This window comes from Corythoichthys intestinalis, chromosome 22 (genome assembly GCF_030265065.1).
Source record: "Corythoichthys intestinalis isolate RoL2023-P3 chromosome 22, ASM3026506v1, whole genome shotgun sequence".
NCBI lineage: Eukaryota > Metazoa > Chordata > Actinopteri > Syngnathiformes > Syngnathidae > Corythoichthys > Corythoichthys intestinalis.
In genome coordinates this window covers 23030866-23048451 of record NC_080416.1, presented here as the reverse complement: position 1 = coordinate 23048451, position 17586 = coordinate 23030866, and the positions used below count along the sequence as shown (strand labels likewise).

Here is a 17586-nt window from a genome sequence, read left to right as displayed (position 1 = left end):
TCAAATGTAACTCTACAAACTGTAGCTGTAAACTCAATTAGAAATATTCATATGGTGGAAAACACCCAGGTGACTTAAGTTCTGCTCTGCGACCCCCAATTTGGCCAAATTTGGCCAAGTCCTATATGCATATGCATGTGTGATTCATCACTGGAAGGCTTAAAATCTCAATTTTCTGGGGGGAGAAACTTTCTGAACAGGAGGGCATTTAAAAAAAAAAAAAATTTAACTTCTAAACCCTTAGTCGAGGTGAGTGCATGAGAGAGCATAAATAAAGACACTTTGATTTTAGCAAGATATTATCACATACTTAATGCATGGCTTAATGCGCCATGAAACTGCTATGGCAGCATATAGACATAATTATTCTTTCAAACAGTTCTTTTGGCTTAAAATACAGCAGTTTATTTTAAAGAGGTGTGCAAGAGCAGAAAATGCTTTTTCAGCCTTTTCTGTGTCTTTCGCCATATACAAATAAGTATTTGCTGAAACGACTTACAGCCTTATGTATGCCAAACCAGAGCTTAGCTACCATATCAGACGTCTTAGTCTGCTTCTCAGTCGTACAAGGCGACAGTCCAGCCAGACCCAACGCTTCCACCAGAGGGCAGTGTATCTTCCATCATTAAACAAAATTCAATACTTTTGGTCTTTTGGGATAATTATTTTCTAGGGGAATTTAAAGGGTTGATTCTGATTTACGCGGAAAATCGGGTTACAGTGTTTCCCCTAGAATTTTTTGAAGCTGTGGTGGTGGGCTGCATCGGAGTCGGACAGCCTCACCATGTCGTGCCACGGCGAATTTTTTTTTTCTCCATTATTTTTTTCCCTTAATAAGAACCATAACGAAGATATATTTGAAATATTTCATTAGCTAGGCTAATGTCGTAGCTCTCAGCTACGGTACATGTACGTAAAATGCGTAGCTGATTACAGCTACTTTACCCTACGTAATAATACGACTTTTCTCGTAGCAATAGTACGACTTGCATCTCGTAGTGACTCAGGGGTTGGCAACCCAAAATGTTGAAAGAGCCATATTTGACCAAAAAATAAAAGATAAAAAACTGATACAGTATGTCGGGAGCCGCAAAAAATTAAAAGCCTTGTATAAGCCTTATAATGATAGCAACACTGGCTGTATGCATTGATACTAGCTTAATTAGCTTACTATCGAAATGACTAAGTTGGCTAGAAATACAAAATTAGCCTTCATGATTAAATGTTTATTTTCCCTGCAGTGGATCCTATAGAGCACAGGTGTCAAACCAATTCTAGAAAGGGCCTAGTGGGTGCTGGATTTTGTTCCAACCGATAACGTGCAGAGAGTTTAACCAATGAACTTCCTGCTGAAACAAGCAGCACCTGACAAAGTTTAACTGATTACACATGTAAAAGATCTAATTGGTGAAAAGGTGTCATCTTCATTGGTTGGAAAGCAAACCTGCATCCACTAGGCCCTTTCTGGAATCGGTTTGACACCTGTGCTATAGAGAATGATGCACCACGTGAATACTCTGTTGTACGATGCCACTACAAGTTTAACTTCATTACAATATTAATGAACTGAAAGAATGTTTGTGTCATGTATGTCCTCCTAGAAATCCTATTAAAACAAAAAATATATTTCCCTCTCCCATCTTTTTCCATTTTCAAAAAAAAAAACCTCTGGAGCAGCGCTTAAGAGCCGCACGCGGCCCTAGAGCCACGGGTTGCAGACCACCGTCTTAGTCCTTCTTTTTCCTTTTATTTGGCCCTTATAAGTACTACATTACCACAACAATAACAGTCCTTCTGCCAACGGACCCATTTCAAGGGGTGGGGGATTCTAATAGCCGTGCAAAGAGTTTTACTAGATTCGGTGAGAAGGTGAATAGTTTTTTTTCAATGTTCGTGAACTAAATTTCCACACAAACGCACATCGAGGTACCATTAACTTAGCAAGGAGAGGTATGAGAGTCATTTTTCGAGTGTCCCAGAGCTCGCAAAACTTGAAAAAAAAGCGCATTTATCAAAGTTTCGTCAACCATAATTGCGTATATCCGTCAGCCGAAACAGCACAGATAAAGTACACCTGCCCCTCGTTGTCGAAATTGGCGCGCCGGTGTTGTGTCGAAAAATAGCCACTCCGCGTGAAATGTTCCCCCTAACGGGAGCGCCTGCATGTCACTCGTACACACAGCTTTTTCTTACCAATCGGTGGACAGGGAAACGACTTTCTTGTACCGTGAATATGTATCATTTTACTCTGCTTGAACTAATAAATCTTGTACTGTGACCGGTGCCCTGAAAATAGAGCAAGGCTTCATTTTGAGCCCCGCCTCTCCGCGCAAATTCAGTCAAACTTTGCTTTCTGTCCAAGACGGCCATCCACTGCCCACTTTCGCCGAAAAGTCTGATCCAAACTATTGTAATGCCCCGGATATGGGGAAGAAGGAGAGAAGTCTGTATTGGCTTACCCACTTTATTGTGGTAACAATAATAAAGAAAAACGATAACAAAATACCAGCGGGCTGCCACGACATGCGACCTCTATCTCTCGCTATCTCGCTCGTTCTCCCAATCTTCCTACTCGTTCCCCTTGCGTCACAGCTCCCCAGGCCGATTGTCAAATGAGTTAAGGTGGCCCCGCATAGTTACGAACATTACAATACACAATGAATAGGTTTCCGCTGAACTCTTCACACTCGGCTGCTGCTAGTTTGAAACAGCCTTTAAAAAATTAAATAAATAAATAAAATGCATCTCATTTGCAAGGCGTGGCGGCTTTTATTTTGGTGTGGCGGTGCGCCACAATCTGTTAAATGTAGGGGAATCCCTGGGTTATATCTCCAATGTAGGAATAGAACTTGTTCGTAACCTGTAATGCAGTCTTCCTCAAGGCAAAACACTACCACTTTTGTCCACTTGCGTCGCTAAAATCAACCAAAACTGAGTGTTCCCTAGTGTTGCATTTTTTTTTTTTTTTAAATTGGAGATTAAGGCTTTTAAAAACTCAACTATCTCAGCATTTGTAAATGGTTTTGTATCAATAAGATTTTTTCTGACCTTCGCAGGGCATCGGCTGCTACATGTTCCGCATCGACGACTTCGACGTGGTGGACGCCACCATGCAGGGCAACGCGGCGCGCTTCATCAACCACTCCTGCGAGCCCAACTGCTACTCGCGCGTCATCAACGTAGACGGACGCAAGCACATCGTCATCTTCGCGCTGCGCAAGATCTACCGCGGCGAAGAACTGACCTACGACTACAAGTTCCCCATCGAAGACGACGAAAGCAAGCTGCTCTGCAACTGCGCTGCGCGCCGCTGCCGCCGCTACCTTAACTAGTGGCCCGAGGTATGATCACCTCTGATTCATGAGTACAAATTGATCCACAAATAAACATTTCGGATGGTGTCTTGACACACGGAGCTACTATGTCAATCACAGACTATTTCTATAGTGTGCACGGGGCACTATTACGCTCTTTATCATATTCAACTTCACTTTTTCCTCCCAAGTTATTTTGCAGGGAAATATTTATTTACCACTTGCTTGGACGCAATCCTCTTTTGTTCTGTTTTTCTTTATCAATGATGAATTCAATAGTTTTAACAGTTCTCGGGAAAGCCCATTTTATCCCGCAGTCTTGATGTTCGTTGGTGTGTTTTAACAATAAAAGCATTGTTTCTGCACTGTTCCCTAATATTTTTTTTGTATAATTTGTAAATGGGATTGGAAGACATTTGTGATTTTACCTTTCCAAGCGTGAAGGCGGACTAAAAATGAGGTTTGATTTTTGAGGTTTAATTTTCCAGTGCGTTCAGTGTTTCTTTGTGTTCTACCTCACGATGAAACGTTCTGTCCTTCAAAATGATAAGACATGATTACTAACCATGACTTGATCCACAGTTATTAGAATGACGCACATTCAAATACTAAAAATTTTGGTGTAATTAACCCCCCACCCACATTTGGAAGGGGACTGATGGTGTTTTGGGCTTTGCGCTTTGTACATAGTTGTATAAAAGGTCTTTCTAAACCTGTTACATATTTTTCTACCTACGTTTTTTTGTTCAGTTTTATTTATGTTCAATAAACCTTTTACATGTTCCAATTTGTTTTCAAGTGTCGCATCCAGTTTTCACCACCTCCCTGATTATATAACCGACTGGCTGGTAAGCGGTGACATATTAAGATGGCATCAGGCCACGGTTGATTTAACTCAAGGTCTTTTCAGCCATATGCTTGTTTTCCCAGAATCTGTGTTTTTTTTTTTTTTTTTTCCTTCTTCTTTTTTTCCTACCCCAAACTCACGGTGACCTTGAGAATAACTGCAGTGTGTGAGTGTATCATATGTACAGTATATAAGTTCTCCACCGCCTGCGGTTGCTTCTCGGACATCCACACACAAGACGTCGTCATGAAGGCCTTGATTCTGCTGGCGTTGCTTGGCGCAGCATGTAAGAATTTTTAACATTTTTAATTTGGGAAGTATTTTGCATAAATTATGCTCACACATTTATAGGGTTTTTCATCATTTTATTATTCAGTATTCTAGTTGGTGACATTGGATTACTTTTAAAAATGACTTCACGTATCGCAATGCCCCAAATATTTTGCTGATTGTTACCATTTTTCAGTTTTAAGTGATACCCGTTTTCCACATACGCAGATCATGGTGGCCGAAAAGTGTCATTGGATGAAATTGACTTTCCTGTATATAGAAAAGTTGTAAAGCAATAAAACTGCAACAAAAATGAATGAAATGAACAGAAAAATATATTTTTATATGGGTCAAAATTATTTTTCGAACAGATCATGTGACTAGCACCTTAGACGGTCAAATAGGGGAGGGCAATTTTATTTTTCAAACAATTTTTTTCTTTGATTGAAAATATTTTTTTGGATTGAATTTTTTTGGGGATTGAATGATTTAGACACAAATGTCCTACCACTAATATGGCCCAAACACAAAAATGATTTCTTCAAAGAAAACTTGTTCAATGAAAAATTAAGTGTTAAAATGCAAATTTTTCCAAATATTTTTTGCATTCAAAACAGTTTTCTATGATTGAATTTCTTTTGATTGAAGTAATTTTTCTTTTGAAAATGTATTATATATATATATATATATATATATATATATTTATATATTTATTTATTTTTTTGAAGCAACTTATCTTTTGCTTGAATGATAAAGACAAAAACGTACTAGCCAAAATGTGGCCCAAACACAAATCAACATTACTTCAATCAATAAAGTTGCTTTAATTAAAAAAAAAAAAAAACTTGACTCCTATCAAAAAAAATTGAAAGAAAAATAGCTTTCGCATGCATTTTTTGTTTCAAATTTTTGCATTCACATTTTTTGGGGGATTGAAGCAACTTTTTTTAAATTGAATAATAAAGAGACAAATCTACCTCCATATGGCTCCGCCCACAGGATACAATTTTTGACTGGGGTAACTACATTGGCAAGACACTGGCGGGCGTACCATTTTCAGTGGATGACGAGCTTGGCGAAAAGTATTGACTAAGCAGCCTGATTTAGAATTCCCCTCAAGAATGATGGGAAACAAAAAACGCTCATTGTCAACTTATTAATATTCTTGTAAGTTAATTTTATTGCTGACACTGCGTTTCGGGGTCATCAACATGTTGTGCCCCCCCACCCCCCCTGCCCCAAAAGTCAAACTGGCTAATATTATTTTTTTACTATTAGTAACGCAGTATTGTAACTGTCCCAGCAGCACTTTTTCTAGTGTTATGTTAATAGATATATATAGTATATATATATATATATATATATATATATATAAATATAATGTGTGTGTGTGTATACTTTATATGTATGTATACTATATACAGTTGTGTTCAAAATTATTCAACCCCCACAGTAGATACGTTTTTGCAAGTTTGACATTTTTCATTTTGTTTACAATCACATTAAATTATAGCATGTCAATTCAACAAATACAACTGAAATAACAATACTTTTTGGAATATTTGGCCTTTCTGTGATTACTTAATTGACAAAAATATTCAACCCCTTAGGTATGTATAACTTTAGCACTTAGTACAATATCCTTTGCAACAATAACATCCTTTAGATGTGAAGTATAGCTTGACAAAAGTTTCTTGCAGTGATCCACATGTATCTTTGCCCATTCCTCATGGGCAAAGGCCTCCAGTTCATTAACATTTTTGGGCTTGTGTTCATCAACTGGCTTCTTCAAGTATCACCAGATTTCCAATGGAATTTAAGTCTGGTGATTGCGATGGCCACTCCAGAATCTTCCAGCACTTTCTTTGCAACCAAGATGTGGTAGATGTTTGGGTATGCTAAGATCATTGTCCTGTTGGAAGGTCCAAACTCACCTAAGCCTCAGTTTTGTCAATGACTGCATAACATTTGCATCCAAGATCTGCAGGTATTGAACTGAATTCATAATACCTTCCACACGCTGAAGATTCCCTGAAGAAGCCAAACAACCCCAGAGCATGGCTGACCCCCCACCGTGCTTCACAGTAGGTAGGGTGTTTTCTTTATAGGCATAATTCTTTCTTCTCCACATGTACCGTTGATCCATAGCCCCCAAAAGTTCCAGTTTGATCTCGCCGTTGTGGTATATCCACATGGTTTTCAGCATACTTCTTGTGCTTTGGCGTCAACAGGGGGGTGCACCTTGGAGTTCTTGCATGGAAGCCATCATTTCGCAGTGTGTGTCTTATCGTCGAGGATGAAACCTGAATACCTTTCAATGACATGTCCTGACATAGTTCCTCTGCTCTTTTTTTCCACCTTTCGCTTCAGGTATCACACAGCAGTTGCAGACAGTAACCTCTTTTGACCACACCCAGGTAGCATTTCCACTGTGCCTTTAACTTTGAACTTGTGGACTATGCTCCCAATTGTCTCTTGAAATTTGTAGTCCGTTTGCTATCTTTTTATATCCATATCCTTGCTTAAGAAGTAAAATGACCTCCTCTCTGAACTTTTTGGCCATTCCTTGGACTTCACCATGTTGTAAAGATGTCATTAACTGCCAAGAACAGCCATGTGTCAGCCCTTTTAAATCTGTTTACTTAATGCTCATTAGGGTTCATTTCACATCTACAGTTTTTCATCAGATGTTTGACACTTGATAGAAACCTTTGTTCTTTAGAGTGGTGGGAGGTTTGAATAATTTTGACAATGAGGTAATCACAGAAAGGCCATGAATTGGAATATTCTCAATAATATTTTTGTTATTTCAGTTTTATTTGTCTATTCGACATGTCATTATTTCATGTAATTATGAACAAGATGAATAACGAATGTCAAACTTGCAAAAACACTTATCCACTGTGGGGGTTGAATAATTTGAACGCAACTGTTATACAGTATATAATAGTCTCATTCCAGATCAAAGCGGCCTCAATTTCTTTTCAAAACCTTTATGCTAATTTGCATCGTACATTAAATTGTATGTATTTTATAAAAGAATGTTATTATGAATTTTAATAATTTTTTCAATTTAGCATCTACTTGAAAGCATGTTAAAATTGCTCCAGGTTTAAATTAGCTGAAGTGGAAATTTTAACTCTAATCTGATTGTTAAAATTATTAAAAATTTTCTTTTTCTTAACCTGGGTTAGATCAAACCCCAGGGGTTCGGTGAGTAAGTTTAAGGGGCTCGGCGAAGGTTAAGCCCTATTTTTTGTATGCAGATTAAATCTAGCCAGAGTGGCTTTTTGGACCAGGTTTTGGATTGGTTTGCTCCTAATTTACAGGCTGAATCCATTTAACAGCTAGGCCTCGATCTAATGCAGTACTTCTCAAATAGTGGGGTGGGCCACCCCAGGAGGGCGCAGACCAATGCTGGGGGTGGCGCATGTGACCTCAGGGAACATACTTTTTTACCGTACTAGAATAAAGTGTGATTGCACATCCACTCAGTAGGTGGCAGTGCCGCTCTCATTTTCAGAGTGTGCGCAATATTTTGAACCAAACGAGCACACAGCAAAAGAGCACTGGAGATATGAAAAGCTAAGACAAGGAAATATGACGACGCGTATGCTTTTGGCTTTGAGTTTTAGTACAGTGGGAGACGAGGAAAGGGCAGTCGGCTTACTAAAACTGTTTGCAGCGGACAGCAGGAATCATTTTTTTCAGCAAAAAAGTGCAGAATATTGCCAACAATCCCCTCGCTTTGTCAGTGTTCCATCAGTAAACCAGCGAGCACTGTCAGCATCATATAAGGTGGCATACCAAGTTGCTCAGTGCAAAATAACCCCACACCATAGGAATTGAGCTGATACTGCCTGCAGCAAAAATTAAAAACTGTCCCTCTGTCCAATGACATAGTCGTTTTTGTTCCATTAATTTGTGTTTTTTCGGTCTAATTGTTTGGCATATCGTCCTCGTGAGTTCATGTTGTTAATCAATTTTAATTTATTATTATTGTTTTTTTATTTTTTATTTTTCAGTATCAAACGGTCAAAAAATGTATCGAGTGTATTTTTACAGTATGGATGTGTTGTTTTTTTTAACACTTGTAAGTTTATACTACTTTTTTCTTTAATATTAAAAAGGACACAATGTTAGACGTTTAAGAATTTTATATACATATGATACTACAGGATATTTACAGTGGCGGCAGAAAGTTGGGGGGCGCATAATGTTTACGTCTTCCTGGGGGGGGGCATAACAGAAAATAATTGAGAAGCACTGATCTAATGTAAGAAGGAACTGGTTTGCTCAGTGGAAGGTTGACTCACTTGGTATGAGGCAATACAACAGACCAGTGGGCAGCGTGGTCTCAAATTTTGACCTGTTTATAGAACATGCCGTCAAAATGAGAGGAATTTCGAACGGAAATATAAACTATATATATAAAACTTTTTAATTACCGTAATTTTTGGACTGTAAGCCACTACTTTTCCCCACTCATTTGGAATCCTGCGGTTTATAGTCCAGTGCAGCTTATTTGTTAATTAATTTGGGTTAATATGTAACACTTTATTTGACAGCAGTGTCATAAGACTGTCATAATTATGACATGACACTATCATGAGCATTAATAAATGCATAGGACAGATGTCATTAAGTCTTATACGGCAAATTATGTCACTAACTCCATTAATGTCCTCCGTGAAGCTTTTATATCCATTCAAAAATGAGATAATTTGTCGGATGACACAAAATGACATCTGTCATAAGCATTCATTAATGCTCATGGCAGTGTCTTGTCATAATTATGATTTTCTTTGACAGTTTTATAGTGCCCCTGTCAAATAAAGTGTTACCAGATACCATAACTAGCAATTAATGAAACAACTGGAACAGTAACTGAAGAAATAATTAGCACCAAACATGAGAATTTTGATTTTTATTTACATCTGTGGCGCTGCAATGCATGCTTGGAGGCATGTTGGACGAAAACAGTGTTGACAGCGGGTGGTAGCAGATATTGTCGATCCCCCTTAAGGGAGCAGTGGTGGCTAAATGAAGCTTCTTGAAGCAGTGAAGCTTTGCAGTCAATTGGTTTAAAGCTTCATGGTGGCAAATTTGCTCTTATGATGCTGCTGTCAAATAAGTGTTACCAGTTAATATCTTTTGGTGTAATCATCCCATAATACAGTGAGGACAGCCACGGCTTATAATCCGGTGCGTCTTATCCCTGAACTGCCGTTTTTGTGTTGAATTTGGTGGGTAGCGGCCTATAGTCAGGTACGCATTATAGTCCGAAAATTATGGTATCTAATTCCGAAGGGTTCGGTGAATCCACATGTGAAACTTGTGGGGTTCGGTATTTTTAGCAAGGTTAAGAACCACTTTTCTAGGGTTAATGCTTTTACGCGTGATGAGTTTTTTTGTACTATTAGCAACATTTTTTCAACTCCATTTGAGTGCGTTGAGCGAGTTTCCTACCCTCTGTGTCTAATCAGATGAACAGGACAGGTTAAAAATAAATACACAAACTGAATTTCATTTAGCTTGTCACTGCTAGACGTCCAGTCCATTTGAACTGGGAGGGATGGCAGCGAATGAACGAATGTTCATTCGCTGCCATCCCTACGAGTTCAAATGGATTGGACGTCTACTCGTGATCAATTCAACTGTGGACAATTAGTTAAAACATAGCAAAAAATAACATTAAAATATTGATACTTGCAAGCTGCTTATGCCATTTTACAGTCGTCGCTGCCGAGCAGGACGATAAGATCGTCGGGGGCTACGAGTGCCCCCGTCACTCCGTCCCCTATCAGGTGTCTCTGAACGCCGGCTACCACTTCTGCGGCGGCTCCCTCATTTCCAGCCAATGGGTGGTTTCCGCTGCCCACTGCTACAAATCGTGAGTACAAAATGACAAAAAATAACCGCCACGCGACACTTCAACGATCGTCTCCGCCTCTCCAGTCGCATCCAGGTGCGTCTGGGTGAGCACAACATCGCCGCCAACGAGGGCACGGAGCAGTGGATCGACTCTGCTATGCTGATCAAGCACCCCCAGTACAACAGCTACAACCTGGACAACGACATCATGCTGATCAAGCTGAGCCGCCCCGCCGCTCTCAATAACTACGTTAGCACCGTGCCGCTGCCTTCTCGCTGCACCTTCGCCGACGAGAACTGCATGGTGTCCGGTTGGGGCAACATGGCCGCCCCTGGCAGTAGGTGGCGCTTTACTGGCTTAGTAGACACAGTGAACATGATAAAAATATCTTGGGACTATGTTGAAGTGAGTTTGAGGAGATTCTTTTGGCCAAAATTACTGCTTGACATGAAAATTTTCTTTAATTACATTATGAGAATGTGCTGATATTTTCATCTTTAAAAACTGAATGGCAGAAATGTGCATATCGTGTCATCAATACATGAATTAAAAACTTTTTTTAAATATTTGTTTGACCTTACATGACAAAGTATCACTTAATTTTCAACTACATGTACATTAAATATTCACTGTTTTAAGATGGGTTTACAGTTGTAAGTTAACTGTATACATTTTAAAAAATATATTTGAACCCATGTATTAAATCATTTTTCTTTTAAACCCCCCCCCCCCAATATTAACACAATTTAATTTGTGTACTTTTGTCTTTTCCCATTTAATTGCAATACTATTTTAAAGATACAAATATCTGTAAGCAGTAATATTTATAATAAACATATGTAATAAATATATTTAATACTTGTAATTTTGAATTGATGTAAAATCCTATTTTTAATCCACAATTACTTTCTAAATAAATACAACAGATCAAGTTTTATTTTTTTTAAAGCATGGTTTAAATGCAAGGAAAATTTCTAAAAAAAAAACATGAACAGTTTATTATTATTATTTTATTTATTTTAAGCAGGGTTTAGATGTGCAAGTTAAAAAATGTATACATTTCAAAAAATATATTTGAACCCACATATGAAATAATTTTCCTTCAAAAATAAAAAAAAAATCCAATACAGTATTAACACATTTTAATGTGTGTACTCTTTTCAAGTTTAATTTCCATTCTGTTTTAAATATACGAATATCTCAATATGTAAACAGTAATATTTTTAATAAACACAAAATCTATAAATATATTAAATACTTGTAATTTTGAATTGGATATAGAGTAAAATCCATTTTTTTAAAAATCCGCAATTACTTTCTAAATAAATATAATAGATCAAAATGTATTTATTTGTTTTATTTTTTAATCAGGGTTTAAATGTGTGAGTAAAATTTCTAAATAAACATAATCGTTCTAATTTCTTTATTATTTTAAGCAGGGTTTAAATGTCTAAGTTAAAAAATGTATACATTTAAAAAAATATGTTTGAACCCATATATAAAATCGCTTTTTAAAAAAAGCCATAATAATTCCAATACAGTATTAATTTAAAATTTTAATTTGTGTTAATTCTATTTTAAATATTCAACTATATCAATATGTAAACAGTAATATTAATAAAAATATGTATAAATATAACACTTGTAATTCTGAATGGCGTACCGCACGCAGGCTATTTTTAGACCATGACGTCGCATCGTAAAGCGGAAGTAAAGCCGAAGTGGGACATTATAGACCCGCCCTCGCATAGACCCGACGTAAAAAGTGCTACTTTTCGCCGGTACTCTTTCAAAAACGAACATGCCGATCACGCATTGCTTTTTTGGAACTTGTAGAAACGACTCTAGACATTACGACCATGAAGGATGTTTTCTTCATACATTCCCGGAAACCAAAAACTCGGGAGGAAAAAATGTAAAAACCGAATTAACTTGCGCGGACTTTAACACCAGCTCGGCGAATCCATTCACTTTTCATATGCAGGCAACATTATGTTGGGTTGGCATGGTCTTTCAGATGACAAAGAGGTAAGCCATTTTTATATTTTTACTTTATTTTTTTTAGCGTAACGTTGTGCCGTACTGCTTGTGTCTGACAATGAATGACCTGAAAAGAATTACAATAGTATCTGACTGCCACTGTTACAGTTTCTGTTGTATATAAAACAACTTTAGTAAGGGGGAAGTGTAAATAAATTATAGGATTAAGATGTGTTATCAATGAAAAAATTAAAAGTGTTCGTTGGCTCTCACTGAGTAGCATTTGCGACCGCTACACAAAGCTAACTAAGTTACCCCCAAGAACGTTAAGAGACGTAGGACAACCAGAGGATATAGAAGAAAGACAGGGCTGATGGTAAAGGATAGCTTGTTGAAACCGGAGAATGTCATTGTCAGTCGTGTCGATTAAAAAAAAGCTAAAGCTATGCTTAGGTCGGCTCGTTTTTTTCGTCTTTTTCAGCCTTCGACGCTAAAGCCATCTCTTTAACTGAACATTTTTATGTTCTTCCACATCTATGCCAGTCAATTTGGCACCAGGCACATCATTTTCGGAGAGAATTGGTAGGTTTAGCCCTGTAAACATCTCCTTCGTACACGATTTCCATTCATTTCCTATTAGGGACAAATGGTGTCTTGTCCTTGCATAGCAACCGTAGCTAATGCCATGAATATTAATGAGCGGAAGTGACGTGTTGCTTGCGGTACGCCATTGGATGTAAGTCAAATCCAATTTTTAATCCACAATTACTTTTTAAGTAAATATAATAGCTCAAAATTTGTTTGTTTTATTATTAAAGCAGGGTTTAAATGTGTAAGTTAAAAATTTAAAAATAAATATAATAGGTTGAATTTTTTAAAATTCATTTTAATTTTAATTTTTATGTATTTTAAGCAGGGTTTAAATGTGTACCTTAAAATAATGTATACATTTTAAAAAACATTTGAACCCACATATAACATCAATTTTTATTTAATTTTTTTTTAGATATTTTCCAATATTAACACAATTTGTGTACTTTTTTTCCCGTTTCATTTCAATTCATGATATACAAATATCTCAATATGTATACCGTAACATTTTCAATAAACATAAATCTATGTATAAATATATTTAATACTTGTAATTTTGAGTTATATATATATATAGTAAAATCCCATTTTTAATCCACAATTACCTTCTAAATAAATATAAATGATCAAATGTATTTCATTTTTTAAGCAGGTTTTAAATATGCAAGTAAAATTTCTAAATTTAATAGTCTAATTTATTTTATTTTTTTATTATTTATTTATTTTAAGCAGGGTTTAAATGTGTAAGTTGAACAATTTATACATTTTAGAAAATATATTTGAACCTGCATATAAGTTATCTTTAAAAAAAAAAAAAAAAATAAAAAATAAATCTAATTCCAATATTAACACATTTTGTGTACTTTTTTGCCCGTTGCAGTTTTATTTTAAAATATACTTACATCTCAATATGTAAACAGTAATATTTTTAATAAACATAAAATTTAGATAATATATTTAATACTGTAATTTTGAATTGGATATAAAGTAAAATCCAATTTTTGATCCACAATTACTTTTGAAATAAATGTAATAGGTCAAAATGTATTTTAATTTTTTAAGCAGGGTTTAAATGTGTAAGTTAATAAATTTATGCATTTTAAAAAATATATTTGAACCCACATATTTTCCATAAAAAGAAAAAAAAATCAATATTAGCACATTTTAATTTGTGTACTTTTTTCTGTTTAATTGCAATTCTATTTTAAGTATACAAATATCTCAATATGTAAACAGTAATATTTAAAATAAAAAAAAAAAACACACACAAGATCTATATATATACGTAATACTTCTAATTTTGAATTGGATATAAAGTAAAATCCAATTTTTTATCCATAATTATTTTCTGAATATATATTTAATACTTCTAATTTTGAATTGGACATAAGTACAATTCAATTTTTTATCCATAATTACTTTCTAAATAAATATAATAGGTCTTTAATCCAATATTTGATCCCAGTGAACCAATAATGCATTCTATTAACGCTGCAATCATATGGATGGGCAGTATTGATCTATTTTTAATGTGTCTGCGTTCCCTTCCCCTCAGACAACTTCCCCGACAGGCTACAGTGCTTGAGGCAGCCCATCATTGACGACAGGATCTGCCGGAACGCTTACCCGCACCTCTTCACCCAGAACATGCTCTGCTCCGGCTTCATGCACGGCGGCGCCAGCAGCTGTCAGGTACTCCGACAAACATACGCCAGATACATAATACAGGTACAAGCTGCTGAATATATATATATCTGCAGGGAGACTCCGGCGGTCCTCTGGTGTGCAACGGTGAGCTGCAGGGTGTGGTCTCCTGGGGCTACGATTGCGCCATGAAGGGACACCCCAGCGTGTACGCCCGCGTGTGTCGCTACAACGGCTGGATCAACGACATGATGAGGAGATATTGAGTGACATAAACTGTTTGTTCAATAAACATCATAATATATTTGTTTTCCATTTATTCTGTAGGACCGTAGAATGACTTTTGAGAGGAAAAAAGGGGGAAGGACTGTGAAATGTGACAGTATTTCAGATATTTGTGTTCATCTTACACCTTATGACCCCAGAATTTTAAAAATTTACTTTTGTGAAATATTTTTCATTTACTAATTGATTTTTTGTAAAAATATTACTGTAATATTAGTGTTGCTGTTATTTTTTTGCTTACGTTAATAGCATACGTCCAGTAAGTTTATTTAAATAAAAATACATATGCGACGTGTAGAGGACCAGGAGTACAACAAATACACAAATAAAATATTAAATGTGTCATTAAAATGCTTCTGTTTCAGTATTTAATTCAACATTTATTTACGTATTTAAATTTATATTTCAGTTTTTTTTTCACTTTTTATGTATTTCAATTTTTATTTATTTCCATTTTAAAAGTTTATTTCAACATTTATTTATTCCAGTATATATTTATCTCAACGTTATTTTATTTCAACATTTATGCATTTATTTAATTTTATCTATTTCAGAAATAAATATAAATTTAAATAAATAAAAAGTGAAAAAAATAAAAGTTGAAATAAATAAGTATAAATTGAAATAAAATTATTAAATTTTTTAAAAATAAATACATTTGGAATAAATATCGAAATAGAAGTTTTTAATGACACACTCACATGTATTTACTTTTTCCACTCCTGGTGGATTCCCCCCCCCCCACTTTTTGTTTATTTCAATTTTTATTTAATTATTTCAACATTTATTTCCATTTTAAAAAATGATTTCAACATTTATTTATTCCAATATATATTCAATTTATTTTATTATATATATTTTTTATTCTTAAATTTATTTCAACATATATTTCAATTTTTATTTCAGAAATAACTAAATTGAAATAATTTAAAAAATGAAATAAATATTGACATAAATAAATGTTGAACTAAATGTTGAAATAAATAAATTAAAATGGAAATGGAAGCGTTTTAATGACACATTTAATAATTTATTTAATTGTGTATTTAATTTTTCCACTCCTGGTCCTCCATAGACATGTATTACTCGTACATATTTTACGTGTTATGTAATGTAATTTTAAAGTGCTGTAATAATCTAAAATCTTTAAATAGGGTTATTTAAATAAAAATACATATGCGAAATATTACTCGTGCATATGTAAACGTGTTATGTAATTTGAAAGTGCTGAAATAATCTAAAATCTGGAAAAAAAATTTACCCCTAATTTGGTGCCTTTTAATTCAGTATATTTCTATCCTTATTAATGAAAAGTCATAAAGTGTATTTGATGTTTTTATATCCTTTGTTGTTGCGCTATTAATTCGTCACGAGTGATTGACAGGTGTTGTCTTGTACTGGCTTTAAACGCGTCTTAATTTGTTTTACCAAGTTGGTGCTCTTCATATGCGTTTGCTACTTGACCGCTTCTCCCACCTTATTTTTATGTCACCTTAATTTTTTTTATCAATTATTTTTGTACCGTGTCACAAGTCAACAGAAAAAGGTGAGCTTGGAAAGTTAGTACGTCGTTTGTTTTATTTAAAACGTCAGCTAGCTCGACTTGAAGGATTGCTAAAGTGTAGCCTACAATGCTAGCGGCTGTGACGTAGCCTCAATTAACCTTTTGAAGTTTTACAAACCACGAAAACGGATGATATTAACAAAGAAAACCGTATTTTACGCGGAATTGAATTTTACGGTTTGTATTTGTTGAAAATTCGTGTATTGTTTTTTTTTTTGGTTATTGTTATTAAATGATTTTTATGATATAGTGCCGCTGACTGCCGAGTGAGGGCGCTGTGGTGTTACGTGCACTAAATTGTGGCCTATTTTCTTTGTCCAGACTGATTATAAAAAGATTCAGATTCCCGAGGAGAAATCAGATCAGCATGGAAGGCACTAGCAGAGGAACTCGTGGTAAAATATAACAATTTTATTCACTTAACTCATTGCCTGCCATTGGTAATGCCAGACGTCCAATAGCTTCAGTATTTTATTTTAGTATTGCAGATCTTCATAGCACTTGTATCAGTGTTTTTTTTTTTTTTTTTTTAAATAAATATATTTTAATCTGAATTACATTACAAAAATCTATTGAATAAAAACATCGGAATGAGTTTTATCAGTTGTAGACGTCCAATCCATTTAAAGTGGGAGGGTGGCAGCGAATGAACGTTCGTTCATTCGCTGCCATCCCTCCCACTTCAAATGGATTCGACGTCTATGGCCGTCAGTGGCAGCCAATGCCAGGCAATGAGTTCATTTTGGGGCATTTCACCAAAGGTGGGTAGAGTAGCCAAAGATTGTGCTCAAGTAAGAGTAGTGTTATTTCAAAATAATACTGAAGTAAAAGTAGTCATCCAAAAAATGTACTCGAGTACAGGTAAAAAAAAAAAAAAAGTATCCAGTGAAAAGAATAGTCAAGTAATGAGTAATATTGTGAGTAACTGATTATTTTTTTAAAAAATTTTAACAATATTTTTTTCCTCTCTGCACAAACTTATCTATATGAACTGTTGTTATAATGATACTGTACAATAACCCATTACATAACCACATTAAGATAAAGAAATTAGGGCTGTCAAACGATTAAAATTTTTAATCGAGTTAATCACTGCTTAAAAATTAATTAATCGTAATTAATCGCAATTCAAACCATCTATAAAATATGCCATATTTTTCTGTAAATTATTGTTGGAATGAAAAGATGAGACTAGACGGATATATGCATTCAACAT

The 17586-nt window shown here is 35.2% G+C and overlaps 2 protein-coding genes across 4 annotated transcripts in view; both read left to right on the top strand.

Annotated features, from left to right (window-relative positions):
- The window catches only part of LOC130910285 (histone-lysine N-methyltransferase 2B-like), a 64414-nt gene extending 60313 nt beyond the window's left edge, over positions 1–4101 (top strand). For all 3 annotated transcript variants that reach the window (XM_057827432.1, XM_057827431.1, XM_057827433.1), the window contains exon 37: positions 3057–4101. In XM_057827432.1, the coding sequence (XP_057683415.1) occupies positions 3057–3332 (276 nt within the window). In that variant the 3' untranslated portion in view covers positions 3333–4101. The remainder of the gene's footprint in view (positions 1–3056) is intronic.
- Positions 4102–4256: 155 nt separating this feature from the next.
- Positions 4257–14857, top strand: LOC130910286 (trypsin-like). The gene is made up of 5 exons (XM_057827434.1): positions 4257–4447; positions 10168–10324; positions 10390–10643; positions 14433–14569; positions 14638–14857. Exons 1-5 carry the CDS (start codon positions 4408–4410, stop codon positions 14785–14787), a joined length of 738 nt encoding a protein of 245 aa, XP_057683417.1. The 5' UTR covers positions 4257–4407; the 3' UTR covers positions 14788–14857.
- The last annotated feature ends 2729 nt before the right edge of the window (positions 14858–17586 follow it).

Excerpts from the sequence above, each read along its gene's own strand:
- LOC130910286 (XM_057827434.1), top strand. The coding sequence starts at position 4,408 with ATGAAGGCCTTGATTCTGCTGGCGTTGCTTGGCGCAGCAT. Across the intron at positions 4,448-10,167 it reads GGCGTTGCTTGGCGCAGCAT|TCGTCGCTGCCGAGCAGGAC; the intron begins GTAAGAATTTTT and ends GCCATTTTACAG. Across the intron at positions 10,325-10,389 it reads GCTGCCCACTGCTACAAATC|TCGCATCCAGGTGCGTCTGG; the intron begins GTGAGTACAAAA and ends CCGCCTCTCCAG.